This window comes from Centrocercus urophasianus, unplaced genomic scaffold, assembly GCF_019232065.1.
Source record: "Centrocercus urophasianus isolate 14NV4802_14NV808 unplaced genomic scaffold, USGS_Curo_1.0 seq_610, whole genome shotgun sequence".
NCBI classification, from domain to species: Eukaryota; Metazoa; Chordata; class Aves; order Galliformes; family Phasianidae; genus Centrocercus; species Centrocercus urophasianus.
This window is the reverse complement of record NW_024885212.1, coordinates 1,556-28,146: the sequence shown is the minus strand read 5'-3', so window position 1 is coordinate 28,146 and position 26,591 is coordinate 1,556. Positions and strand designations below refer to the sequence as shown.

The 26,591-nt window shown below is 46.3% G+C and overlaps 4 protein-coding genes across 7 annotated transcripts; 2 read left to right on the top strand and 2 right to left on the bottom strand.

Moving 5' to 3' along the window:
- Positions 1-540: 540 nt before the first annotated feature.
- Positions 541-3,497, top strand: HSCB (HscB mitochondrial iron-sulfur cluster cochaperone). The gene is made up of 5 exons (XM_042836538.1): positions 541-574; positions 822-915; positions 1,037-1,181; positions 1,827-1,874; positions 2,659-3,497. Exons 1-5 carry the CDS (start codon positions 543-545, stop codon positions 2,748-2,750), a joined length of 411 nt encoding a protein of 136 aa, XP_042692472.1. The 5' UTR covers positions 541-542; the 3' UTR covers positions 2,751-3,497.
- On the bottom strand, positions 3,393-13,633 carry LOC122169975 (solute carrier family 2, facilitated glucose transporter member 11-like). 3 transcript variants are annotated; one of them, XM_042836536.1, is made up of 13 exons: positions 13,551-13,633; positions 13,033-13,118; positions 10,819-10,917; positions 10,429-10,589; positions 9,970-10,094; positions 9,016-9,145; positions 7,734-7,882; positions 6,572-6,759; positions 6,344-6,454; positions 6,146-6,247; positions 5,398-5,473; positions 4,813-4,940; positions 3,393-4,297 (listed from the first exon to the last, which is right to left on the bottom strand). In XM_042836536.1, the coding sequence occupies exons 2-13, from the start codon at positions 13,066-13,068 to the stop codon at positions 4,094-4,096; spliced, it is 1,509 nt and encodes a 502-aa protein (XP_042692470.1). In that variant the 5' UTR covers positions 13,069-13,118; positions 13,551-13,633; the 3' UTR covers positions 3,393-4,093. The 3 variants fall into 3 exon arrangements, with proteins under 3 accessions (XP_042692470.1, XP_042692471.1, XP_042692469.1); XM_042836537.1 differs by lacking the exon at positions 13,033-13,118 and having other exon boundaries at positions 13,551-13,632; XM_042836535.1 differs by lacking the exon at positions 13,551-13,633 and having other exon boundaries at positions 13,033-13,544.
- Positions 13,634-14,060: 427 nt separating this feature from the next.
- Positions 14,061-21,019, top strand: CCDC117 (coiled-coil domain containing 117). Its single transcript, XM_042836532.1, has 5 exons — positions 14,061-14,332; positions 15,468-15,518; positions 15,874-16,110; positions 17,507-17,644; positions 18,177-21,019. The coding sequence occupies exons 1-5, from the start codon at positions 14,061-14,063 to the stop codon at positions 18,427-18,429; spliced, it is 951 nt and encodes a 316-aa protein (XP_042692466.1). The 3' UTR covers positions 18,430-21,019.
- A 1,593-nt stretch (positions 21,020-22,612) lies between these two features.
- XBP1 (X-box binding protein 1) lies at positions 22,613-24,855 on the bottom strand. Of its 2 annotated transcripts, none has more exons than XM_042836533.1 (5): positions 24,648-24,855; positions 24,447-24,543; positions 24,250-24,378; positions 23,591-23,754; positions 22,613-22,887 (listed from the first exon to the last, which is right to left on the bottom strand). In XM_042836533.1, exons 1-5 carry the CDS (start codon positions 24,833-24,835, stop codon positions 22,698-22,700), a joined length of 768 nt encoding a protein of 255 aa, XP_042692467.1. In that variant the 5' UTR covers positions 24,836-24,855; the 3' UTR covers positions 22,613-22,697. The 2 variants fall into 2 exon arrangements, with proteins under 2 accessions (XP_042692467.1, XP_042692468.1); XM_042836534.1 differs by having other exon boundaries at positions 23,591-23,667.
- Between the last annotated feature and the right edge of the window lie 1,736 nt (positions 24,856-26,591).

The window sequence follows — 26,591 nt, the reverse complement described above, 5'->3', positions numbered from 1 at the left end:
CCCCGGCCGCGCTGCGTCGGGCCCGGCTCCGCCCCGTCCCCGCGGTGCTGGAGCTGCGGCGGCGCTCTCTCCGGCGTGGACGCGGTCCCCCACTTCTGCCCCCGCTGCCGGGCCCTGCAGCCGCCGGAGTCTCGGCCCGACCTCTTCCGCCTCATGGAGTGGTGAGTGCCGGCGGGGCGGATTCGGGCGGAGCGGGCCGCGCTCCTCACGCCGCCTTCTGTCGCCCGCAGTGACCGCTCCTTCCGCCTTGACGCGCAGCGGCTGCAGCGGCGGTTCCGGAGCCTTCAGCGCGCGCTGCACCCCGACCGCTTCGGCCGCAGACCGGCGGTGAGTGTGGAACCCGGGGAACGAGCGCTGTGTCGGCTCCGAGCTGGGGGACTGCGCCGCGCGGGGCTGCCGCAGAGATTCATGGAGTCCTACAACCGCCTGAGTCGGAAACGGACCCCGAAGGCCGTCTGTTCCCACTGCCTGCAGTGCACAGGGACACCCACAGCTCCAGCAGTGCTCACAGCGCCGTGCCCTGAGCGTGGCTGTGTGCAGGGATGGGGCAGCACCAGCTCCCTGGGTACCCTGTGCAGTGCCTCACTGCCCGCGGTGTCAAAACTTCTTCCGTAGATGCAATTTAAATCTCCCCTCTTTGAGTTTGAAACCATTTCCCCTTGTCCCATCACAACTGACCCTGCTAAGAAGCCTGTCCCTACAGCCCCCGTAGATACTGATGGTGACACAGTGCTGCTGTGCTGCTTGTGACCTTAGGTAACAGCAAGCAATGTGTTTCAGTCACTGCTTATTGATGCATTTCTGTTACTTCTCTTCCACCGGCAGCAGGAGCAGCGCTACTCGGAGCTGCACTCCTCCCTCGTGAACAAGGCCTACCAGACGCTGCTGCACCCCCTGAGCCGCGGCCTCTACCTGGTGAGTGCTGGGATGGGCAGATGCACACACCTGCCTTGGGGCTGCTGGCACCCACAGCCAGTCGGTTGCACACTCAAAGGGTGTGATATTCACGTTTCCAAATTGCTGGTTTTTCCTCCAGCTGGAGCTGAGCGGGGTGGAGCCGGCCCAGGAGACGGACTCTGATGCAGATTCAGAGTTTCTCATGGAAATCATGGAAATCAATGAGAAACTAGCAGAGCCTAAGAATGATGAGGTCCTTGGAGAAATAGAAACTTTAATTAAAGGTGGGCTGAGCTCTGATGGTTTTGTACAGAATGAGTTTATGTCCTTGTACTTTGTATAATACAGAAGTCTTTCCAGAAGACTTTTCTGCTTTAGCTATCTTGGCATTGCTGTCACTAAATTCTGTTACTTTTGAATGGACTTGCTGCGTATTTTTTTCCCCACAAAATAAGAATGCTATCTTTCCTAATTCATGTCATCTAAAAATCCAGTGTAGCTTAAGAAAATCCATATAACAGTACCTATTCTGATGGCAAAGTAGGTCTGTGTATTGATCAGAAAAAGGATTACATTCCACCTCCAGCAGACCACAGCAAGGAAAATTGTTATCAGAGAGACACACAGTGTGCAATTACAGCTTCTTATTTCTGTCTACCCAAATATGAAGAGTTTACTTAATGTTGAGGAAGAATCCTGGGTGCAGTGTTGGAGATCAAAGCAACTTAAGCTGCTGGGAAGTGAGTGACCACTGTTTTGTGGGTACTGCTGTCTGTAAGGCCATCTCAATAAAGAACCACTTGTGGAATGGTAATGAAAAGAACTGACAGTGCTAACACAGTGAGCTCTCGTCTTCCAAAGGACCACACCACAGTCTGAATGCAGCTATGTTATGGAACAAAATCTGAGTAAAATGATTTGTTTTACAGATAGACAAGAAGAACTGACCGAAGAGGTGACCGCAGCTTTTGAAAGAGGTAGTTGTTTTATTAAGTACTCAGCTGCCATAAATGTATCAGTTATAAATGGCAAAAAACACATTCTGCTATTGAGAATAAATGGGCAGGAGCTCAAACCATTCCAGACAAGATTTGATACGAGGGAGCAGTCCTTATATTTCTCTTCTAGGCCTCACAATTTCTTTACTGTTAGGCTTACATGGCATGTGTTGCAATCCTAAAACATCGTATGGAAAGTACTAGCAGCACATGAAGCACAAGAACCTTATTGTTTGCTGTTCTTTGTACAGGGAGCATTAAGGACTGCATTGCATCTATCCTTCAGCAGCCATCCTTCCCCTCCCATTAATAGTTAATTAAGGAGCAGTTGTTTCAGTATCATTTCTGGAATTGCCCCTTTGCGTACCACAGTGCTACCAACTGTATTTTTCAGTGATGGCAGTTGGTTTAAGAATATACATTCCCCCTACAAAAATGCTTTGTCTCCTCTATAGACCTAAAATTACCCACTGTCTACATCGCCACCACAGCCACCTCACAGAAGAGTTATTGAAGAGCATTTGTGCCCCGTTTCCTTCCTCGGTTCTTGTTTTACAGAACACCTCCACTAGGGAGCTCCAAACTTCCCAACAGAAGCAGCAGCAGGCACCACGTGTTCCTCAGTGCATGGGCTCTCACAGCTTGCAGTTCTTGGTTCTGAAACAGCTGCTGGCAAGGGAATCTTGAGATTCATTTTGAAAATGAAAACTGTGTCCTCCTCCTGTTAAATAATCCTCTAATATTTATTTTTATTTCCTTGCAGATGACCTTCAGGAAGCTAAGAAGCTTCTAGCCAAAATGAAGTACTTTGCAAACTTAGAGGACAAACTAAAGAACAAGAAGATCCCTTCCTGATAGTGCCTCCTTTACCATTAAGAATTAACATAATGTTTAATTAAACTGCTGATTTAGTAACCAAACCCAGACAAATGGTGTTTGCCTCCTACGCCTCTGTTAGAAGCTTTAATTCTGAGAGAAAGAAGGCAAACAGAGAAAGCAGTGCTTGCTGCAGCACCCAGTCACTTGCAGCTGGGAGCAGGCCATGCTTACAGCCAGGAGAAGCTGCACTGTGTGCCTAAGATTACTGCCCTCAGAGTTACAGGTGTGGAAGTCATCAGAGAGACACAAACTGCGTGCAATTATGGCTTCTTACTTTTGTCTACTAAAATATGTAGAGTTTGTTTCATGTTGAGGGAAAGTCCTGGGTGCAGTGTTGGAAGATCAAAGGGAAAACTCGTTCAGCTCTGCTGTTCAGCTCTGCCTCATCCCCTGGGATGCATCCTACCCCCCCACCCTGGAAAAAAAATCTTTAACAGTGAAATGATTTTGATTTTGTTTCCTTATCATCACCTGTCCTTTCTGCTCCTTTGTACTTTTGGGGACGTTGATTTCAGTGAAGGATGTTTCCTGGCCCAAAAATGAGCAGAAGTTTTAAAGCCCTGTTGGATAGATTGAAGTATGAAGACACGAGGACGGGGAAAAAACAAAAAGCACAACTCAAAGACCAGGAACTGTTTTATTATTACTGTTTTAGGAAACAAAGCTTTCTAATAAACCTCATCGTTACTTAAGATAATCTAATAAAGATAAATCACATCAGCATCACACTGCCTTGATTGCTTTGAGACAGACTGCACGAGTCTGCGCAGGAGAACCAGCAGGGATTTAATGTCCTTAAATCTTACTCTGAGATTATTTCAATTAAAAAGCAGCAGCTACAGACCTCACGTTAATGCACTGAGTGGAATATTTCAAACAGCAGCTCTGCAGTGGGTCAGCTCACGTTTGGGTTGAACACCTCAGACCCCAAGCTACAAATTCTTCAGTAAAGCACTAACAGGTGCTTGGATCTGAAAAAGGAGCTCAGAACTACAAGAGCTCCTGCACTTTGGTGCCACCCACAGGCATGGGCTGGAGGCAGCGAGGGGTGGAATTCATTCAGCAGCCACTGCCACCATTTCTGCATTCTTACATCAAGTTTTATCTAAACACTGAGTCTTCTGTGTAATGCATTCTAACAGCAGTTCAGCAGTATCTGTTTTAACAGCATTTTAGGAAGATTGCCTTCACTTAAACTTCCTCTCAGTATGCAGGAGGAAGTAATAAACTACTTGTTCATAGTGTTACAGCGCTCATTTAGAGGACAACATTTGTAATTCTCATTAAGGTCATTCAGTTACAGCTTTGAAAATACTTTGTTAATATTCATCATGGAGTTGGCTTCTTTCATTAAGTTCTGTTTCCTTTTCTTTGCTTTTTCCTCCAAAATTAAGTTTGTGAAATTCCTTTTTGATCTCCAGAAAAGATTTGTTTTTTGTCTCAGGAATTACCAGGAAGATGAAAGCAGCAACAAAGGAGCACTCCAGTAAGAACACCACAAAACAGAACTGCTTCAGTCCTTTCTGAAAATAAATGGCATTTATGATTGCAGCAAAGCAAAGCACAACAGTGGGTTTTGGAAAACAAAGAGCCTGTTTTGTTTTTCATGGTAACCTGATTGCCTGACAGTCAGGGGGCTCCCAGAGAACACAGACCCAGCAGCCCTGAGTGCAACTTCTGCCTCTGCTTTGACACAAAAGCATACAGGATTATTAACAAACCTTTCATCTTACTGAAGTGCTGAGATTCAGCTTTTCTAGTTTTGATATCTTCTGTTTTTCCTTTTGAATCTGAACCCCTCACGCATTCCTTTCACTTTTTACTTAAAAATTTTAGGTGACAAACAGTAACAGAACGGTTTATTTTTTATTCTATTATTTATTTTTATTATTTTTATTTATTAGTTACATTAGCTGAGGGTTTGTGTGCACCCAGTGTTGATGTCTCACTTTATTAACAGAAGGCAGTTTGATGGAACCTTAGAGCAGAGTTAAGTGGAAGGTGAAGCAATCTGGAAAAACAAAGTATGCCAACTTACCACTATAAAAGGAAAAAGCATTCCAATGGTGAAGAAACTAATCCAGCTAACAGTCCCTCCAATCATGCAGGCAGCAGGACGTGAAGACTGCACAAAGATTTCAGCTGTCAGCGTGTTGGTTATGCCACCTGGGGAGTGTGAGAGACAGCAGGTGATTGTGGCACGTGGCTGTTTACAAAGTGCTCCTAATGGCACCAAGAGCTGCCATTTTTAATGGCACTTAATGGCACTTTAATGGCAGTCCCTGCCTGCACAGTGAGCTTCTAAAGGGGGCCTGTTTCAGTAGGACAGCTCAGGCACCAAAGGTCTCTTTAAAAGTGTTTTTTCTTGCTTCTTGCCTGAATGGAAGGCCAGAACCAAGAGCCCCACCTGACACACAGCTGACCCTGACAAGAACACAGCCCGAGCCTCAGTTTCAGCTTGTGTGATGCTATTCATTCTGATGAACTGTCAGACTTGCATTCCTTAATGAGAGCCCTGGCAGCCTTAAGTAAATACACTGCTTACACAGCAGTTGCTCACATTTCTCCTTACACCCTCCAACACACGGCTGAGCATTTTAAAACATCCTTTACTGAGCTGTACCTGGTCCCAGCCCAAAGCTCAGAATGAAGGCAAATATCGACATCATGCTCACGTAAGGCACCCAGGGGTACAGCTCCTGGAACAGAAGAGAATGAAAAGCTTCAGTTTGTATTTCAATAATCTAGCTCTAGCTTAAGTTACACATTCCTCAGTTCTTTTATTTCAAATAAGACCAAGTCATTCACTGATGCTTTTAACAAGAACTGCTTCAGAGAAAGTCAATATTGCTAACCTCAGATTTTACCAGATGGCTTCTAATACTTCTGTCAAGATTTATCATCAGTTCTCTGAGGTGAAAACAGCATCAGCGTGGAAAATAATTACTACTAGTTCAACATTGTGTCAGTGCTTATTTTGGCATTTCAGAATGATCCTATGAGTTACCTAATTACCTTAGAGCACTCAAAGTAAACAGATTTTCCTCACTGCATTGTTTATATGTACATAAAGTTCAACAGTGCAGTAAAGAAGCACTAGGATTGCTAGAGATGCATGCATACAAAACTAAGGACGGTACAAACATTATTATTGCACAGTTTTGTCAGTATTAAACACAGCTTTAAAACAAATACAGGACCAAATCTTCTGAGAGCTCTCTCTTACAGAAACAGCTCCAGAATCAAATCTTTCAACTGCTGCCATTTTTTACAGTGCCATTCAACACAGCCCAGCTCCCACCTTCCAGCTTTGAGCATCACAGATTCACTGTTAGTTACACCACATAACAAAAATGAGTCCTACTGTACACCTGGTAAGTCAGAGACAACGTTAATACAATGCTCCAGAGGGTCATAAGGAGGTATCCCCCAAGGATGAGGTATCTTCTCCCCACGCGGTCTATCAGTAAACCCTATGGACAGACAATGTTTTGTTACCATTCTGCGCTCGTATTTACCAACATCAGACTGTTACAGTCTTACTGAAGGCAGAAGGAATTGTTGCATACACAGGTGAGTGCTGTGAGGCATTCACAAGCGCCAGTGCCAAGAGTCACATAGGGGATTTTTTCAGCCGAGATCCCAGCTTGCTCGAAAACATAGGTTGCATAGAAATAAATCTACAAAGGGGGGAAAAAAAGCAGAATTAAGCTTTTGCAGTAGGTAAACTGTCAGCTGGAGACAAGATCACGTTCATATTAATCATACATCTGAATCTATTTTACATTGTGACTTACAGCATTTATCCCACTGAGCTGCTGGCCCATGGTCATCACAACCACAGTAATGAGCTGCCATCGCACAGCACGATCAGTGAAGAGCTGCCAGGGCTTCTTGGGTTTCTCCCCATCTAAGGCAAAGCATTCCCGCTGTATGTCTTCCATCTCCCTTTGATACTGCGAAGAACCATGAAATCTCTTCAAAGCTAAAAACAAAACACCACAACACTCAGTTTTACCTATTCCACAGCTTCTGGAAACTCATCTCTTCTCACAAGGACCCAACCTTTGCTAAAATACAAAAGTTTTCTACTTTAAGCTAAGAAAAGCAGCTATTTGCTTTGTGACTTATTTTTTGCTTGCTGATTGTGATGCTGTAATGAGATGATAATAGCAGGGTGGCAAAGCCTTTGGCTGCAGCAAATTGTATGAGCCCAAATGCAGCAGCCATGGATACAGAAATAAAAGAAAAGCGCTGCTTACCTTTGGAAGGCCTCAGGGAGGCAGGAATCTCCATTAAGAGATGCCCTCACCTCCACTGCCAACCCTGAAATGAAGGCTGGCAAGGGGTGGATCCTGGCTTCAGCCCTTCTGGTCACTCAGGTTACACCTGAGCTCCCCTGGGCTGGCCCTGCCTTCCTACCAGGTGCTCAATCACTGCTTCAGGCCATGACAGCATTTCTACTACACTGGTTTTCAAGAAGGAAGGGTACCCTCTTTACTCGTGTTTTGCTGTGGTAGATTAGGAGATTTGAGGCATTCCTTTTATTTACTTTAAATATCTGACCTTGAAACATTCCCAAGGCAAACTGCGTGGAATTGTTCTACATCTGGGCCACAAACTGCCAAACTCTTTTCACTGGAGGACATTCAAAGCAGTCTACCATCTTCTGCTTAAATTCCAGACAAACCACATCTTTTGTTACACCCACGTCTTTAATTTTGCCAGTGGGATGAATTTAGTGGACTGCAGGGAAGAAGATAACTTTCTTGATTCTTGTAAAGCAAAATACTACCTGAATGGTAGTATTGAATAGTAGAATGGTAGTATTCCACTCCAGCTGGATGGAAGACCAAAGGCTGTGTAATGTTGTGCTGATAAAGAGAAAAGTGAAATCTGGAACCCAATGTGCTCATCACAACCTTCTGAAGATGCAGAGAAAGAACCACTGTGAGTTACCTTTGGCACAGCTCAGCTCATCACCTCTATCAATAAGAAGATATCTGGGACTTTCAGGAAACCATGGCAGGAACAAAAGTTGGGCAAATGCTGGAACACAGCTGCTGGATAGCAAAAGTGGCCAACAGGCTTCTGCACCTAGTATTTCTCTGGGAGAGATGTGGGGAGAAAGCAAGATGTTTGACCTTCATTAATTGCTTCTCGTAACCTGTTCCTACATACTGTGAACCTCAACAGAAAGAGGCTTGCAAAGAATTTTCCACCCACTTTGAAAACAGGCTTCAGTCAGGAAGAAACAAGCAATGCTGCTTTCCTGCTGCTTATTGCTGTGCTGACTCCAATAATTAGCTTCAGAGTTGCTGTGGCAGTGTTTTCTAGCAATACAGGAATGTAAAAGCATCAGAACTTCACCTCAAGCTTAGCACTGAAGCTCCCAATGCTTTTGAGAACGATACAATAATTCGCCTTTGAAAGGAAAGCAGAAGGTCACCTGATCCCATTCAGAACTGATCTAATGAGGTGTATTTACATAGAAATTAATTGTTAAAATTGGTACAAGTTGGAATCAACAGGACGAGGAATGGTGGGCAACAGAAACTTATCCAATAGAAAGCATTTTGCATTTTAAGTACTGACCTCAGATTAGCCAGTCTAAGTTTGTATTCGAATTTATTTTGTAGCACTTCACAGCTACAACAATCAGCAAAATCAGTTAATTCAGAAGATGGAACAAGGAAAAAGGAACTTTTAAGGGCCTTGGATAGTGGGACAGAGAGAAGAGGAAAGAAAAGATGAAGCAGATAACATGCTGTGACACATTAGGGCAGGAGGAAGCTTGTGGCAGACTTCATGAAAGAAGCTTTTCATGTACAGTTTTTTGGAAACCAACTGTACAAAGTCCCCAGCAACCTCATCTGTTCTCACAAAGGATAAAAACAGCAGCAGTGCTGTTATAAAGAAATTCAGAGGCCCTCCCTCAAGCCTTGTCATATGCATTTAGTTGTAACCCACTATCCCCAGCAAAAACATGAACTGTGCCTATTTACTGGTGCCATTCTCTTCGACATATCTAAACTGAGCATAATTCCCTTGGGACATGGATAGTAGACAGTTGGGAGTTTTAAGAACAAAATGGCAGAAGTAGCTTTCCCAGGTTTTTGTGTTACACCTTCTGTATAAGTTGCTCAGTAGTGCTACAGTGAGGATCCTTCAGGAAGCTGCAGGGAATTGCAGTTCCTTACACACAAGTAACGCGAGGTAGAAAAGTACACATATTTCTAACCTCAAACCAATTATTTGTCCTGACAGAATGCCCCCAGTCAGAAAGATGGAGCTACCCATGGCCATGCCTCCTCGGAGATGTTTTGGGGCAACCTCCCCAAGGTACAAGGGTTGCACACAGAGCCCAACGCCTGCAAAGGAGAAACATTTCTCTATGAACAGACTGCACCTTCGCAGTTTTTCGCACATCATACGATATTCAGCACTTAACCCTGTGCTCAAGAACATTGTTCCTTCACCAGACTCTGGTTATTGAACAATGATGTCAGTAGTGAAATATTATCTTATTCTGGCTAATTACAACCACACAAAGATATGGGTCTTCATGCCTTTACAAACAGGTGTAATACTATAATGAGATGGAGAGTACCATGATAATAGCAGGGTGGCAAATCTTTGGCTGCAGCAAATGAAAACTAGCCCAAATACAACAGCCACAGATACTGCAACGAAGGAAAAGAGCTACTCGCCTTCAGAAAGCCTCAGATAAGCAGGGATCTCCAGCAAGAAAAGCCCTCACCTCCACTATCAACCCTTAAACGAGGGCTGGGAAGGGCTGCATCCTGGCTACACCCCTTCTGGTTATTCAGGTACATTGCATGCACCTGAGCTCTCCTGGGTTGGCCCTGCCTTCCCACCAGGTGCTCCATCACTGCTTCAGGCTGCGACTCAACATTTCCACTACAAGTCACACTATGGTAGGACAGCATTACAGGACTTGAATCTTTTCAGGCACCAAGTTGTGCTTTGAAATATAATACTTAACCAAAACACGGAGGAAATGGGACTTGTTCTGTGAATTTACCTGCCTTCAGAGTCCAAATTAAACTACAGAATGTCTTTCAGATCAACCCTACAAAGCAGCACACAAAGATGTAATATCTAAAGACTCACCGGTAACGTTAAGTCATCATACACCATAGCTTATTGAAAGCAGGGATAGGAGATCTCTTACCTGAATTTATACCAATCAAAAACCTTCCAACAATCAGCAACTCAAACAGTCCTGTTGGAAAACTGATCCCCATTAAAATGGCAGCCAGTATAGCTATAATGTTATTCATCAGAAGGGCTCCTTTCCTGAAGGGGAAAAAAAAAAAAAGTTTTATTTTTTGGTAATATGGACAAATGGGCTTTGGAAGAGACATGCTGCTCACTGGAAATCTGTTCACTCACATCTGAAAACTGCCATGGCAAGGCAGGAACATGGCTTTGTTCATTCACACTGTGTTTATACGGAATGTTAATGAAATATTTCACATCACACAGCACGTCCTTACCATTAATACAGGGCACAGACATACACTTGTGGGAGATGTGTTTTCACACAGTATTTCCATACTCTTGGAAGTACTCCTAGGAAGAAAGTAGGAAAAGAAAACGTGTTCTGTCTGTGCCTGTCCCTGTAACTCACCTGCCCAGCTGAATGGCCATGCTGCCTCCAATCAGGGCTCCACACAGGCCACCAAGTGAAAAGATAGAAGCAATGACAGACCAAAGAAAAGTCAGCAGGTTGGGATTGAGTTCCACGTGATAACGACTGGCCCAGGTTTCATTTAAGAACTTGTGTATGTGCTGCAGTAGAGAAAGAATGGTGTAAGTACAGCATTCCATCTAGCCCTACAGCGTGCTATTAGGAGTCACACCTAAATCCTGAAAGCAAGATCTTCTCTGACACAGCAGACAGATGCAGTAACAAATACAACATTCCTGGCTCAAAGGAAGATGTTACTTGTTTTGTTCTGTTCATTATTCTAAAGCAATTACACAGGATAGCTGAATTACCACAAAGCAGAATACTTACCTGAGTAGGGGCATTGATAATGGAAACGTTATAGCCATACTGAAAGGTCCCTCCAATTCCCACCGAGCAAACAGCCAGAAACAAGGTCCAGCTGGGAAACTAGGGAACAAGAGGGTGAGGTATGAACACTGGCAGGCCCTCAAACTCACATGTGCTTAACACCTAGGAGAAGAATCAGTGAGGTAATCATGGACTTTTTGGACTGTGAAAGTATTTGGTTAGAAAATGATACAAGCTCTCCAATATCTGTAGTGGGAGAAACATTTCACACTGATGTTGGTCACAGTTGTAGTGTTTTCAAGGGACGCAAATGTGACAAACTTCCAGGTTAACCTTAGGATACACAACCACCACACAGCTGATGACATCTACTGAACTGTGGGAATCTGTTCTGCACCAACCATGCTGTTCATGGTCTCAATTTTTATACAGAATTTTAGGACCCAACAGGAATAAAATCAGAGCAACATTTCCATTAGATGCCCTGTAATTCCCTGAGGATAAAAAGTATTTATCTGCATGACAGCCAAGGCAATGAATTAAGAGTAAGCAATGAGGGTTGTAGAGAAGTGGCAGGAAAACAAAACCAACACATGCCAAATACAGGCATTGCCCACTCAAATCTTTCCATTAACCAAGTACCATCCACACACCCTGTGTGCCTCATGGGCTGCATGCCCTGTAACCACCTTCATTTTGCTTCCATCAGGTAAGCCCGTGGCAGCAGGCTCCCAACAGATGGTGCCGTGTGCCCTCTACCTAGGTTAAGAGGTGCTGATTTTTGGGCCAGCCCTTGCAGAACAGTTTGGAATGAGTAAAATAAGGCCAAGAACCCCAACATCAGAAATACATGAATGGGAACTGGTTTCCTCTAGCAGCCCGTGATTAAATTCCATTTAAGTACAAACAAAACAGAGAAAAAGCAACGCTGATTACATCTCACAATTCACTTCTTGCTGAGAACTGTAATCTCTCCATTCCCATTTTATCTTCTTCCAGCAATAATATGAAGTTTCATGCATAACTTCAATCTAAAATACTCCAAAGTCAAAATAATCCTGGCAATGATTTTCTATGCCTGCTAAAGACATGGTTTTAATCTGCATAACAGAACTACAGCCATGGAAGCCCGCTTAGAGGGAACAAACAAGAAACAGCATAATCCTGAGCAAGAACTACAAAAATGCAGCAGCAGCAACACAGCCATTAGAGCAGCACAGAGATTTGGTTCCCTAACGACCCACTTCTCTGAACAAGGCCTTCGTTCACCCCCACCTCATGCTCCTTATCTGCCAGGCAGCTGGGTAAGAATTCTTGTGATGAACTCCAAGCTCCATTCAGAGCAATCGCGAAAAATCACTATTTTACATTTATCAGAGCGCACCCCCAATAAATTACTCAATTTTGAAGGTTATTGTTACATTTTAATTGAAGTTGGAAATAGCATAGGAAGATTTATTTAATATTAAGGGTTTGCTATGCCTAATTGTGCATATAATCATATGCCCCATACGCCATGAACACGTGCTACATACGTACTAAGGCTGTTACACGTAGATGTGCATCTCTGCAGCCACATCCCCCCACCACTGTACCAGACACAGAAAGCTCCAGGACTAACAATGTACCTGCCCCATTACCAACACAAAGCCCCAGCAAGGCACCTAAGCCACGAATGGTTACAGGACACACCTTTACAACACCTTATGCTCCCTGTTTGGTTACACGAGGTGTACCAGGCAGATTTACTGACTGTATACAACATGAGAGGTCAGCAAGCCCTGCGTGTAACATCTGCTATGATGAGCTGCAGGCTCATTCCTTCCTCCTATGCCCCTCTTGCTCTTCTGAGCCTCTGGCTCCAAAGTGAGAGCTAAAGTGAGAAGACGCTGCAGGGGGTCAGGAAAGGAGCCCAAGATCACTGACCCAAGCCATACACTTTGTTTTGCTATGACACCTCCACTTTTCCTCCTGCCCACGTCAGCCTGCTCATTCCCCTCATATGCTGTGTCACATGTGTTGCAGTTTGGGCCCGGATTTTTTATCCCACAGACAACAGCCTCGTGTGTTTCACGAGTTATTGAACTCGTGATGGTTTATGAGCATTCCAAGAAATTAACCATGAAAAAGCAGGGAGTTACACAACCGTGCAGCACTGCTAGAGCCACAGACTTTTCACAGGACCCATCTGTGAGGCCACAGAGCTCCGCTTACCTTACTGGGCGCGCTCAGCAGGGGCCGGGACTCCATTCACAGCATGGGCTGAATTAGATTTCCTTTGCAAAAATTAGTAAACTACACTATAGGGATAAAAGGTGCCAAAGAAATTGAGTTATTTTTGTAGGAAAACACAGATGTTTGCACTCCACCTCCAGCCTGGGGGATCCTTCTCAACCCTTCTTAAGACGGAAATCAGAGCGGCTGAGGATGGAGGGGAGCTTGGAGATCCCCCAGCCCTGCCGTCTGCTGCCTGCCCACAGCTCAGGCTGCCCAGGGCCCATCCGTGGCCTCAGGCACCTCCAGGGATGGAGCACCGCAGCTCTGGGCAGCACTGCCCTAAAGTCCAACACTCATAAAGCCTCACAACAGCTGACAACAAAAGCTCGCAGCACGACAGCAACAGCTCCCAGTAACACGTTTAACAGCAGCGCGCTCATACCACAGCACAAAACACCCTTCGGCCACCCGCCAGCGTCCGACCTCGCCTCCCAACGAGCCCCGCACGCCGTTACCTGGCGCTCCGCAGCCATGCCCGCCCGCAGCGCCGCTCAGCTCCCACCTGACCGGCTGCGATCCGCCCGGCGGGGGATCGGCGGCACCGGGCGCACCGCGGCTCTGCCCCGCCGCTCCGTGACTCGGGCAGGGCCGGGCGCTCTGCCCCGCGGCCGCGACGGCACCGCACGGCCACAACCGCAGCCCGAGCCCCGAGCCGCGGCACCGGCCGCCCCAGCACTACATCTCCCGTCGCGCCCCGCGGCGGCCGCAGAACTACAGGTCCCGGCGTGCCCCGCCGGCCCCCTCCGAGCGGGGCGAAAGGCCTGGAAGCGAGCTGGGCTGTGGCGGCGCCGTCCGAGTTCGGGCGCGGCCCGGCGGCGAGCGTTCCGGCGGCGACGAACGGCCCGGCCGCCGCGCGGGGAGAACGCGGGTCCTGCGGTGCCGCGGGTCGGGCCGGGTGCCGTCGGGGCAGAGGGAGGCGGCGGGGCCTCCAGAGGGAGCTTGGAGCCGACGGCCCGGCAGGAGCGATGGCAGCGCTGGGCAGGTCCTGTCAGGGCGTCCCCGCGGGTCCCGCGCTGGAGTTCCCGCAGGCCGCCGCCCCCGACCGCCTCGTCCCGCCCGGTGACGCCGCGGGCTGCGTGCAGATGGTGGGGAACGGCGGCGACGGCCGCGGCTCTTCCGGCGTGTGTCCGCCCGGCGGCTTCGACATCGCCTCGTTGGCCGCGCTCGGGAGTTACAACGAAGGCGTGGCCGTGCCGCCCGTGGGATCTTTCACGCACCCGCAGCAGAGCCACAGCCGGTGAGTGCGGAGCGGCCGGGAGCCCTGCGGATCCGCCGTAGTTCCCGGAGCGGTCGTGGTTTGTTTTGTTCCAGTATTGTGGTATCCGCACGTTAGGATCGCGTTGTTTGCTTCGCTGCCCTGAAGTCTGTCGCTGAGGGGTGAAGAAGGCTTCAAAAACGAGAGGAACATGAGCGAATTTACGGAGACCTTGGTCACAGGCTCGAGGAATGGCTGAGGTTGGAGGGGAGCTCAGAGATCCCCCAGCCCTGCCTTGTGCTGGCTGCCCCCAGCTCAAGCTACCCATCCATGGCCTCGGGCACCTTCAGGGATGGGGCACCACAGCTCTGGGCAGCACTGCCAGGGCCTCACTGCCCCATGAGCAAAGAATTGCTTCCTCACATCCAACCTCAATCTCCCCTCTTTAATTTTAAAGCCACTCCCCCCTGTCCTTTCACTATTAGACCATGCAAAAGTCACTCCTCTCTTGCCCGTAAGCACCCTGCAAGTACTGGAAGGCTGCAGTGAGGTCTCTCCGGAGCCTTCTCTTCTGGCTGCTCTCAGTGGTTTCTCCCAGTCTGTACATGTATCTGGGATTGCCCCAACCCAACTGCAACACATTGCTCTTGGTTTTATTAAACATCAGTAGCTTCTCACATGCCCAATTTTTGAGCCTTCTAAGATAAGCTCTTAAAGTCTGATGCCTTTTAAAGATCAGATTGCTTTTTGAAATATTTGAACACAACATTTTTACGTAAAGACACAATTCTGTCAAATTTTGCTGTTTGGTTACATTTCATTTGAGCATGTTGCCGTGAGATAACGTATGAAGAGGCCGAAGTTAGATCACACGCTGCTTCCTTTATCTTTTGCATGGTAGCACAGCTGGATTTGCCCCTAGGTGAAAAAAATAACTAACATAAAGGAGAAGAAATGATCGGGCATTCTGTGTGGGGAGCTCAGCAATTACAGCCTTCCATGACTTTCTTTGGAACAAAATGGGCCGTTGAATCAGAAATTTCCGCTCCCTTACAGCTGGTGATGCACAGCAACTGTTGCTCTTAGCATTGTTCAGGCTGTGAGTGAAGTTTGAAAATCAGTGTCACAGGGACATATTACATGTGCCAGCCAGTAACTGCTTCTCTCTGTTTTGCAGTGTCTCTGTTCGATGTGGAAAGAAGCATAAGCTAGAAGAAGAGTCAGAAGGGTAAATTGAATTTGTGTTTTATATCCTGAGAAAAATTAATTTCAATAAGTATTTGAGCACATCTTATCTACAAAATACATAGGAATGGAACTGCTTCCATCGTTTCAGTGTGGAACTTCCACTGAATTGCACATGAGCCCAAACCCATTGCAGTTTCCTCATTAATTGTGTAGTACTGATTTTCTTGCGTGGGTACCCATGTTTTGATAAGAGCAATGTTGATGTATTATTTTGTAGAGGTTTCCTTTTTGCAGTTTGTCAAGCTGGGTGAAACGTACATGGCTTTCTCTAATGTACTGTCCTGTAGAAAGCCACTTTTCTCTTTGGTCAATTGTAAACTTGTTTTGTTTCCTAGTTGTCCCGTGAAGAAGAAGAGACTGACAGGAGCCAAAAACTGCCCTCAGAATCCCAGCACTGAAGAGTGGATTCTCTGTGCAGGTCAGCAGGCAGCTGGGGAGGTAGCAACAAGTCAGTATGGTGGTAGCCATCCTGAAACTGCCATGTTAGAAATTCCCTGTGAAGAAATGGAGCAGACAATGGGGGAGCAGCAGTGCGAGGTTGCTCGCAGGAAGCTTCAGGAAATTGAGGACAGGTAAATGCAGGGATTGACTGGGTTGGCTTTACTAAGCTTTACCTTTTTTTGGTGGATATTAAGGGGTAAAACTAGCATTTACAGTAGTGTTACCTGGCTGCTGAGTCTGGGATGAACCTTTGGTGTGAGTGGTCTCTTTGTGAGCTGCCTGTGGTTTTCTGAGTGTTGTGGTTGATAATGTGGTCTGAACTTGATGCAAGAAGAAGAGATGCTGAACAAGTAACAATCTCCTCAAAGTCATCAACAGCATCAATATGCTGTGCTGGGTCTTTAGCATTTTTGTGTGTGTATCCAGAGCTCACATTTTTAATTTACATTGTCTATTCAGAATTGAGCTCAGCTTGCTGGGTTTTTTTCCCCCTCAACAAATCACAGCTTGTTCTATGATTAATACTAAAAATGCTTGGGTTAGGTATGAATTTGTAAGTGTACAGAATAGCATGAATCAGAGATCTTTCCTCATATGTAAGTCTGAGGTTCATCTTGCTAACTATCAGGTGGTTTGGGATTGGGAAATGGGGTGGCTCTTATCAGTCCTCTACTGTCATGTAATAAATGTACTGTGCATTCTTGCCTTCCAAAGACTTTTGGGAATGTCATGTGTATATATCAGTTGACAGCAGCTGAGCTGGTATTCCAAAATACTCCAGAATGTCTACTGCAGACAGCTAGAGAAGCAAAGAAGTTATATAAATTTAAAAACCAATTTTTTTTTAGATGAGTACTTAACATATGATGGATGAAAGGATGCGTTTTTCATGGGTAAATAAGAGCAGTCATTTTTCTTCTCTTGGCTACACCTGCATTACAAAGTATGTTTATGCCTCTCAGAGGGTAATTTCCCACCTTTCCCAGCTACTCTACTAAATTTTCTTTAAAACTTTTACCAGAAATAGAGGAGATGCCTCCAGTTTGATCTGGATTCCTCAACTTTTTGTACTGTTTTAATCTCAGATTGATGCAAAGTCTTTCAAGATTAAGAAACATGTTCAGTAGCTCTTGATTAATTCTCAGAATTAACAGATGGAGAACTGAGCAGGCAAAGTTACTGGGACTCACTTGTAGTAGGACTGAATTGTATGCTTTCCCCACAAGTGAATGTGGTTTATGTGTTCTTAGTGTCACTGTGCACTGCTGGACGATGCAAAGATAACAAAGCTAGCTCAGGTACCAGAAGCTGCTCGAGTGGCTTCTATGGTTGCAGTCGTTCTTAGGGTATGTTGGCCCAAGAGAGACTTGTGTGAACACGGCCCCGCTGCTTCTGGTACCCCAGCCTAGGCCAGATGTCTGCACTGTGCAGTGCAGTGCACATGGATACAACTGTAGTCTGCAGTGGATGTGCCTGTTGAAAGTATGCTCAATAGTGTTTATTTCCCTCTTCCCCCTCCATTCCTAGGATAATTGATGAAGATGAGGAAGTTCATGCTGATGGAAATGTTAGCAATCTGCCCACTCTTATCCTGTCAGATACCCTTAAGAAAGGGATGAAGAGGGATTTTGGTGAAGTCCTGACAAAGAAAATAATAGAGTCTATGTAAGTTCTGGAGGAAATCACGGTGCTATGTAGCTAACACGTGCAAATGAAATGAGAGACACAGTCTTGTGTTTGTGGAGATGTCCTGAATTAGTGCATGATGCAGCCAGCATTGTGTAACAGAGCACAGAACATTGTGTTCACCTGGCCAAAAGCAGGAAAAACTGTCCTTATGTAAAGCAGAATTAAGTGTAACTGCAGCAGTCATGAAGCTGTCTGTTTTGTAGCCCTGATTTGTACAGAGTGAAATACTTTGAATAAACGGTTATGTCCTCATTGTTACACATGTGGGTTCCCCAGAGAAGGTCCTCAAGTGTGACCAACAGTGCTCAAGTTTGGTGGAAAACACAGGGTTAGAACTAAAGTAATGGAAGTAGTCAAGGAAAAGACAATTGGATAGGCAAAAAGCTGGAATGTGCATCCTGGAATACAGTTCCAGGCTAGCACAGTGCATGAAGATGTTCACTGGTCTTCTGCATTTAGCAGTTGTGATTGCAGAACTGTAATTTAACTGACACTCCATCCCTTCTAGGAGCCGTCCTTCTATGGAGCTGGTGCTTTGGAAACCACTTCCTGAATTTCTCACAGATAAACTGAAGCCTGTTTCTGTTAAGAACTTCAGGCAGCAAGGTACTGAAGGGTGTCAAGCTAAGCAGTCAACACCAAGAGCTGCTTTTGTCCCACAGACTGAAACATTCCCTGAATCACAACAGACTGCCATGTCTCCAGATCCATATGCTAGTTTGGGAACCTCTGGATGTGCGGAAGAAGAAATGGAGCTGTAGATGCCAAATTGTAGACTGAAAGTGGTGACCTTGTGATGGTTTTTTTTGTTGCTGTTGTTGTTATTTTGATACCTTCTTTTCTTCTGGTTTGTGTGAATCTGGAGTTTGGTTACGTTTTTTTGTTTTCTTAGTAGCAATTGTAAGAACATGGATTGGCCAGACACAACTTTGGGCGACGTTCTAAAAAGATAATTCTGGTCTGTTCAATATTCTCATTTTTACTGAGAAGGCAACCCAGAGGCCTTTGAAACAAGGAAGCAGCTTTCCATCTTTGTTAATGATGAAATTTCCTCCTAATGTCCTTGGAAAGGTTTAAAATCCAATTAACTGAATGTTACGGTGGCTTACGCCACGCTTGTCACTTACTGAGCCATTCAGACCGGTGCATACGCTATGCTTGGTCAGTTACTTTTATTCACATTAGAGAAAGGTATTGAAAGGAAGACAAACTCCTGAGCAGTCAGAGACAGGAAAGTCACCCCTGTAGAAATACAGCTCTTCACACAATTGCTGTTTCATCTGCAGCTTGCACTTGATGTTAACTCCAATTGAAATGATACGTTGTGCAGCTTGGTAAGGAAGGAATGTTATGGCCCAGCAGAACCGTCCTGCTTTGTGGAAAGTAAAACTGGCTACTAACTTGGAAGGTATCTAACTACAGTCCTCTTTGGTTTATGGTCTCATAAATGTGGGGTTTTTAATGCCCCTCCTCTCCAGATGGCACAAAGTCTAGAGAGAAGTGGTTCCCAAGCCAACTGATGCACATTGGACATCTGATGTGAGTCTTTGTAAGCACTGAGCCAGGAGGTCGCTTCAAGGCAGCGAAACTTGATTAAATAAGAAATGTCCTTTAATTTTGCTATAGGTGGTATGGATCAGATAGAGGGAGCTGATTTTCTGAGGTAAAGGATGCCAAGGTAAATAAGTCCCAGACTTTGGATCGCTGACAGTGATGGTGAAGAAGATGCTTGTTGTTTGCATGAGGCAACCCGGATTTATGGGCTAAGCTAGAACATGCCATTAACATGATGCCACATAGTTTATACAGATACATGCCAAAATAATTTTGTATCCTGCTTAGGGTGTTGAGGAATCCTCAGTGCACTATGGCTCACAGCTTTTCTCCATGCACACTACTTCTATTACACTCAAACAAGGTACAGAACATCATCTTCTAGTCTGGAGTCCTCAGCCTTTTCCAGAGAAACTAAAATTGAGGCTTTTCTTGAGAAAAATTCCTTTCCAAGTAATTTCCAAGTAATTCTGTCTCTACATCCCAGTCTGTATTTGACATCCTGCTAGCATGAAGGAGCAAGTACACTGACCTCAGTAATGCAGCTGTCTGCATAAATTATTAATCCTGTGCACAGCTAATTGATAATCCTTGTGGGTTTTTTAAATGTTTAAATAAGTCAGTTGACTTTGATTTTAAACTTCTGCTTTTGCAGTCATTCTTTTTTGGCTCGGAACAGCAGCCTTCTTGGAAAGTTATCCCTGTTAGTTAAATCCTATGTATATCTTGCTCTTCTTGTTGAAGGTTTTCTGACATTTGCTGTCTCTGGCTAAAATATTTCAGAGCTTCACTAAAAACATTCCAACGTTTGAATAGGTATTATGCTGAAAACTGCTATCTAAGTTACATTCTGGGACTTTGGAGAGCGTGTGCAGCTTTTTCTTGCTCTTATATCTATTTCAGAGTTACAAATCTCTTGCATGTAATGTGTAAAATTTCTTATGTATTATTATACTGTTGAACTTGCTTAAAATGTACAGCCTTTGACCTGCTGCTACATGGCTTGAGTATAAAGTAATGCAGCTTGGGGCAGGCTGTAGTCATTGCGGGTAGCAAACGTGGTGCCTCTAAATATCTATTTTTTTGAGGTTGCAGGGTTGTATGAAAGCTCAAGATTGGGACTGACTTAGCTGATAGCTCTGATGCTAAATAAATGGAAAAGGAAGGATAACAATTCCAAAAACGTGATGAAAACATCAAATTTTGGCATAGGGTACAAAAAAACTGAGAAGCCGAAATGTGAGATCCAGACAGCTTCCTCCCTACTCAAAATACTGAATGGGCAAATGGTCCATCAAATTAACAAGCACTGACCTCTGTTATTCTGCCATTGAAAGAATCTACTGGCAGACTATTGACAAAGACATGAGATAGAGAAGAACTGCATCCAGTGCATTTGCTTTAGATTTATTTTAAAATTTGTCTGAGTTATTTATGCTGTTACTAGGAGAGAAGAGGGCTGAAGTGCTTCAGTTGGCAGGGGAGGTAAAGAGCAGGGGTAGAAGTAGGAACCAGTTATTTAGGACTGAACCAAATCATCGCTCTAGTAACTGGTGAGGACAAACTACCAGGGACTTTCACACTTCTGTATTTGTAAGAGTTTGATTTGTTGTTGCCTTCCTTCAGAGACTTTATTAACTCTGTTTGTGAGGAAGATAGAAACATGATGCAGTATTAGGAAAAAGTGGAAAAAGTTTTATTTTGAAATATGGAAGATCTGATTTTGGTCTGTCTGCTCCTGGGGCCAAATCACCATTTGTATGTGAGTTTTTCAATAAATTTTCTGAAGTATTTTTAGATGGTGCAATTAATCCTTAATAGTATGAACAACATCAAAGCAGTACGGTAACCAGGTACACCAGGTACACCAGGTACACCAGGTACACCAGGTACACCAGGTACACCCTCACTAGACTCGTCTGGTAGATGTTAGTGCTGGCAAAAATCCTGAGCTCTCTGAAGCTTCCAGATACCCAACATGAAATGTGTGCTTTCTGGGGAGCAAGCCCAGTAAATCCCACCAGCCTGTATCAGAACCCACACTGACAATAAGCCTCAATAAGCCGTGCCATGAAACACCTACAGCTGCGAAGACGAAAAGAGGGAACGAGATGGCATAAGCAGTGCTCCACTTTTGTCTGCTCTGTCCTAACAAATTTTGGGTGTAAATTTAAACTGTCCCTTTCCAAATGCGATGGGAATGTGAGCAGTGGACACCAAGTTCTTAAAAGCCTAACATTTGTGGCTCATTGAGATGTGTTTCGATCTCTGCACTAAGTGGAAATAACAAGCAGTCCATATCCATGTCACTGGGTGGCAGTGTTGCTGCTACTTTAATTAAGTTAATTAAGCTGTGCAGTAACAGAGTTAAAGCTGTACTCAACAGCAAGTACTGAGTACTGTTTACTTCATTTCACATGACCTTTGCAGTTCATCCCATGGATATTCACTAACAGTACTGCAACTGCTGAAGCATCATAGGTCAGCACAGGTCCAGCCTCCAGAGATCAATCAGAAGAGCAGCTACAGGCACCTATGCAGCTTGAGGTACAACAAGCACAGAAAGACCCACTGTCCAGAAACACCTACAGAGTTCAAAGCTGCCCAGACAGTCCCTCCCCCCCCACTGACATACAAGGCAAGAAATGAGCTGCATTGCACTTTAATTGCACCAATATAGTTAAATAAAATGGAGAAAGCAACTCTACATAGCCAACAGAAAACAAGCATTTACACAGTAAATCTGTAAAATGTACAGACCATTTAGTTTTAACCCAGCTGTCTAAACACAGATGTCCCAATGAAGCTTTTAGAGCTAAAGAAGAGTACTTTGATTTTCAGGTTCGTTCTGAATTGCCAAGTTATTGAGAAATCAAGTTTTTCTCCTAAGAGAACACCGAATGGGAGCAGTGAGGGGACAAAAACACCCTGTTTTTTTTTTTCTTCTTACCAGTAGAAATGAATGGCCATCACTACATCTACCAGCATTCATAGGAAGAAATAAGCAACGCTTTTCTGCATACAATCAATTTCACCCTCTCCACCCCCAGAAGGGCATATCCTGTTACCCTGCCAGGAGATAACCAGGGACAATTAACACTACCAAGTTAGACACTGATCAGTTGAGGAAAGAGTTCACTGGCAAAGCTATCCTCCCAAGTATGGTCAGCGTCAAGAGGAGAGGGCATGTCACTGAAGGGTGACAGGGATCCTTCATATCCAGAGTCACTACCAGCATCCAGCAGATAGCTTGAGGCTGCAAAGCTATGATGAGAGGGAAGCAGATGAGAGATACCCAGCTCAGGCATTAAGCTGTCTACAGGCTCCTCTTTCACAGATACTGGGACCTCAGCAATAGCTTTGTCTTCAGGCGGAGAGAGAGACACTTCCTCAATTTTCACAAGCATATTGGTTTCATTGCCCATCTTAACAGGAAACTCCAGCATTAAGGGTTTTGTGTACACATGATCAAACCTTATGAGTTCATTAATGGCCTCCAGCTTAGCTGATGGGGACCCCAGAGAGGGAGAGGGGGAGGTTGGTATGGAATTTGTTTCTCCACACATCTCTTCCTCCAGCTTCTCCAGGCTGGGTGATTCTGAATCAGCACATTTGAGAAACATTTCTGGGTCCAGAACGTCCAGTAATCCGAACAGGAGATCAGACTGCAGAATAAAAGACTGTTTTAGAAAGACAGCTTACCACTGTAACATAACACATTCACTGTGGCATAAGTTCACCTTCATCTGAAAAGACAGATACACAAACATCACCACACAACCGCAGTTTTACCAAGAGCAACTGTCAGTTCCTGATACTGGTAAGACAGTCACTGATCTACTTTGTTCATTAACTCTAGGGAGTAGAGATTTCTTAACTCCACACTGACTGCATATTAATACATCCTCAGTATCTTCAGACTCTTCACATACCAACACCACAGTACTTACTGGCTCTAAAGAGTTCAAGAACCAGGCACAGGCAGATCTGCCCGTGACCAGAAGTATGGAAGTTCTCAGAGTCTTCAGGATAGGAAGAAATCCATACCCGATTATCTTCAAGCTCCAACTAAGTGTAGTCATCAACAACCAAGCTTGTTTTCAAGAAGTTACAGTATGTTGTCAGCATTTGTATGCGTTTGCTGTATAAGCTAGAAGACTGTCCAGGCAGTATTTTTTAAAGAGTAACAGAAACTGAACTTGTTGAAATTGCATTAACATCTCCTGGACTCATAGGGTCCCATTAGGACTTGAACCACAAGTAGGGTATTCCAAAGCTTAATAAACAAACCGTCAAAGATCAGAGACTTCATATGAAAAAGCTTTGAAGCAAGTTCTTAGACTACTCAGGACAGGAGCAGCTGCTCACCTCAGAATCTGAAGAGTCACTGCCATCAGAATCCATGTGGAGGTTGTCAGAAATGGTGACAGCTGGGCCTGCACCTGCTGCAGAGGAACACGTAGTCTGAGTGCTGCGGACTCAGCGGACCCGGTCACCAACCTGATGTCATCCACCTGGGATTCCTTCACAAGCTGCACGAGGAAAAAGCCCCATCAGTCACAAGCGTTCTGGCAGGCAAGACAGCACCCTCAAGATCATGCACTTCTGCAAACACTTCCATTAGGTTCTTTGCTTATTGTGCAATGTTTGATAAAGTGAAACCACTTTCTACAGTGGCTCAAGCCTCCCCACCCCTGGAAATCCACCTTGCTCACCACTGCTGTTTTGAGACATGCACAGGTGACTGGAACTGCTTTCTTTCCATCCCTGGAGGTGCCCGAGGCCACGGATGGGCCCTGGGCAGCCAGCTGAAGTGAGTCTGGCTGATCTTTACAGTTCCCCCCCGAGCTCAACCGCTATACGTTCCTACACGACGCACAGAACAGCCACGCACCCAGCCGCCGCTCCTCGCCGCACACAGCGCCTGCTCAGCACCCAGCCGCTCCCGGCAGCTCCGCTCCGCCCCACGGCGACCTCGAGGACCGGCACCGCCGGACTCTGCCCCGCCGGGGGCTGCGGGCACTCACCGTAGACTCGCACTCTGGCTCCGTTTTCAAAGCGTCCAAGCCCAGGCGGCAGCGGAGCTCCTGGTTCTCCAAGGAGAGGCTGCCTGTCTGTTCCCGCAGCCGTTGGTTCTCCCTCAGCAACCGTTGGTTCTGCGGATACCGGCGCGCGGTCAGATCGCGTCCCGCAGCCGCCCCGCATCCCCCGGCCCGGCGCTCACCTCCTCCTCCAGCTCCACCACCTGTTGCTCCAGCTCCGTCATCCGCGCTTTCTTCCTGTCCCTGGCGCTTTGAGCCGCCACGCGGTTCTTCAGCTTCCTGCGGGGCGCATTGGGGGCACGTTGCGGACACACTGCGGTCACGGTCGGCGGCTCCGCAGCCCCCCCCCCCCCCACCCCCCCCCCCCCCCCCCCCCCCCTCCCCTGCGCAGCGCCTTCTCCTCGGGGCTCAGGTGGGTGAGGCGCTGCCGCTTGCGGGCCGGCGGCGGAGCCTCCGCGGAGCCGGGAGCCGCCCCCGCGGGCAGCACAACGGACAGGCGGCGGCCTGCTGCGGATTCGGCAGCATCGCCGGGAAAAAGAAGCAGCCGCGGGGCTCCGCGCAGCGCCGCCATCACCGCTCCGCCGGTACAGATCGAGCGGCACTCCGCCGGCACGGCCGCCCCGCCCGGATTTCTACGGTCGTGGCTCTCCCTGATTGGCCGGGACGGAGTGACGTGCGGCGCCGCGAGGGCAGCGATTGGCTGCGGCAGGGAGCGAGGCCGGGGCGGATTGCATCAGACTGTGGGGGAGGGGTTGGCGCGTGGCGGGGTTGGGGGCGGCGTGCGGGGTTTTGTGAGGTGCTCAGTAAAAGCCGACCGCCGCTGCACGGGGTGCTGGTGTGCGCTTCGACTGTAAGGGGGGCTGTTCTCACGTGCGCTGTTAACATCTGGTATAAGGGAGGCGCGGACCCGGCAGTCCAGCCTTGTTGGAAATGGAAAAGAGGAGTTCAATTAAGCTGGCCTTGAGCTGAGACTCGCTTTCACCGGCACTGCCCCGTCCATGGAGGTGCCCGAGGCCATGGATGGTCATGCATGCTGGGGCAGCCAGCATATGGCGGGGCGGGGGGGGGGGGGGGTCTCTGAGATCCTCTCTAACATCTGTGATTCTGTGATTGCAGAATGCTTTAATTCTGATTTCTGCCTTTTTGGTTTTCTTTTGCTTTGCCAGCTTGCTGTTCACACATTCCTCTTCTTTATATATATATATGTATATTATATATACGTATATATATTCAGTTATTGCATTCAAGCCTGTGATCCACATATCAGTGATTACTTCAGAGGGATTCTTACCAGACTTGTAGAAATATCACAGAATAGCCAGGGATGGAAGGGACCCCCAAAGGCCGTCTGCTCCCACTGCCTGCAGTGCACAGGGACACCACAGCTCCAGCAGTGCTCACAGCCCCGTGCCCTGAGCAGGGATGGGGCAGCACCAGCTCTCTGGGCACCCTGTGCAGTGCCTCACTGCCCCGTTGTAAACAAGTTCTCCCTTGTATCCAATCTAAATCTCCCTTCTTTTAGTTTGAAACCATTTCCCCTTCTGCTATCACACGGATCCTGCTAAGGGCCCTACCCCTTCTTTCCTACAGCCCCTCTTTAGATCTGTAGTTTATCACCACGATCTGAGGATGTGCCAATGAGGATACTGTTGGCTGTCCTGCCAGAAACAACATTAGTTCCTGCCAACAGCTTTTATGTGGTGTGTTCCAGGTGGCCGACCTACCAAAGGAAATTGTTCTGTTTAACAAAGGTGGAGAGGCTTTCCCCTTGTGTAACATCAGATAGGGAAAGAAACATGAGTCGAATGTTATCTACATGTGAAAAAGGGGGCACAGAGGAGGTAAAGAAAATGAGAGTATACAGAGAAAAGATAATTTGACTAATAGACTTAGTCTGAGAAAGAACATGTTTGCCCAGTGTGTGTCTAGAAACACTTGGAAAGTGGCCTAGGGCCTCCAGCTCATGTCAACAGCTGGCATATTCCCAGATCTGTTTCAGTAGCTGATTAAAGAGAAAGGAAACTGTTCTGCAGCCCAAAGCAAGGTTATTCCGAACTTGTAATGTTTGTAATTATCTTTCTGTTCGTTTTACTTATTCTTACATTCCGTCAACACACGCTGAGATGGAAGAGTGCATCTCTCAAAATATGAGTCCTCTCTGTCTTCAGGTGAAAAATCACCATTGCCTTTCTAAAGGAGACTGCTAATCTGGCTGCTGAGTTTGTTGTCAGCTGGGCAGGGAACACTTCAGCCCTATGCCTAAGTTTGCTGGAGTAGCACTGGTAGCACTGTTACTGGAAGATGCCTCATTTTAACATCTTTCCAGA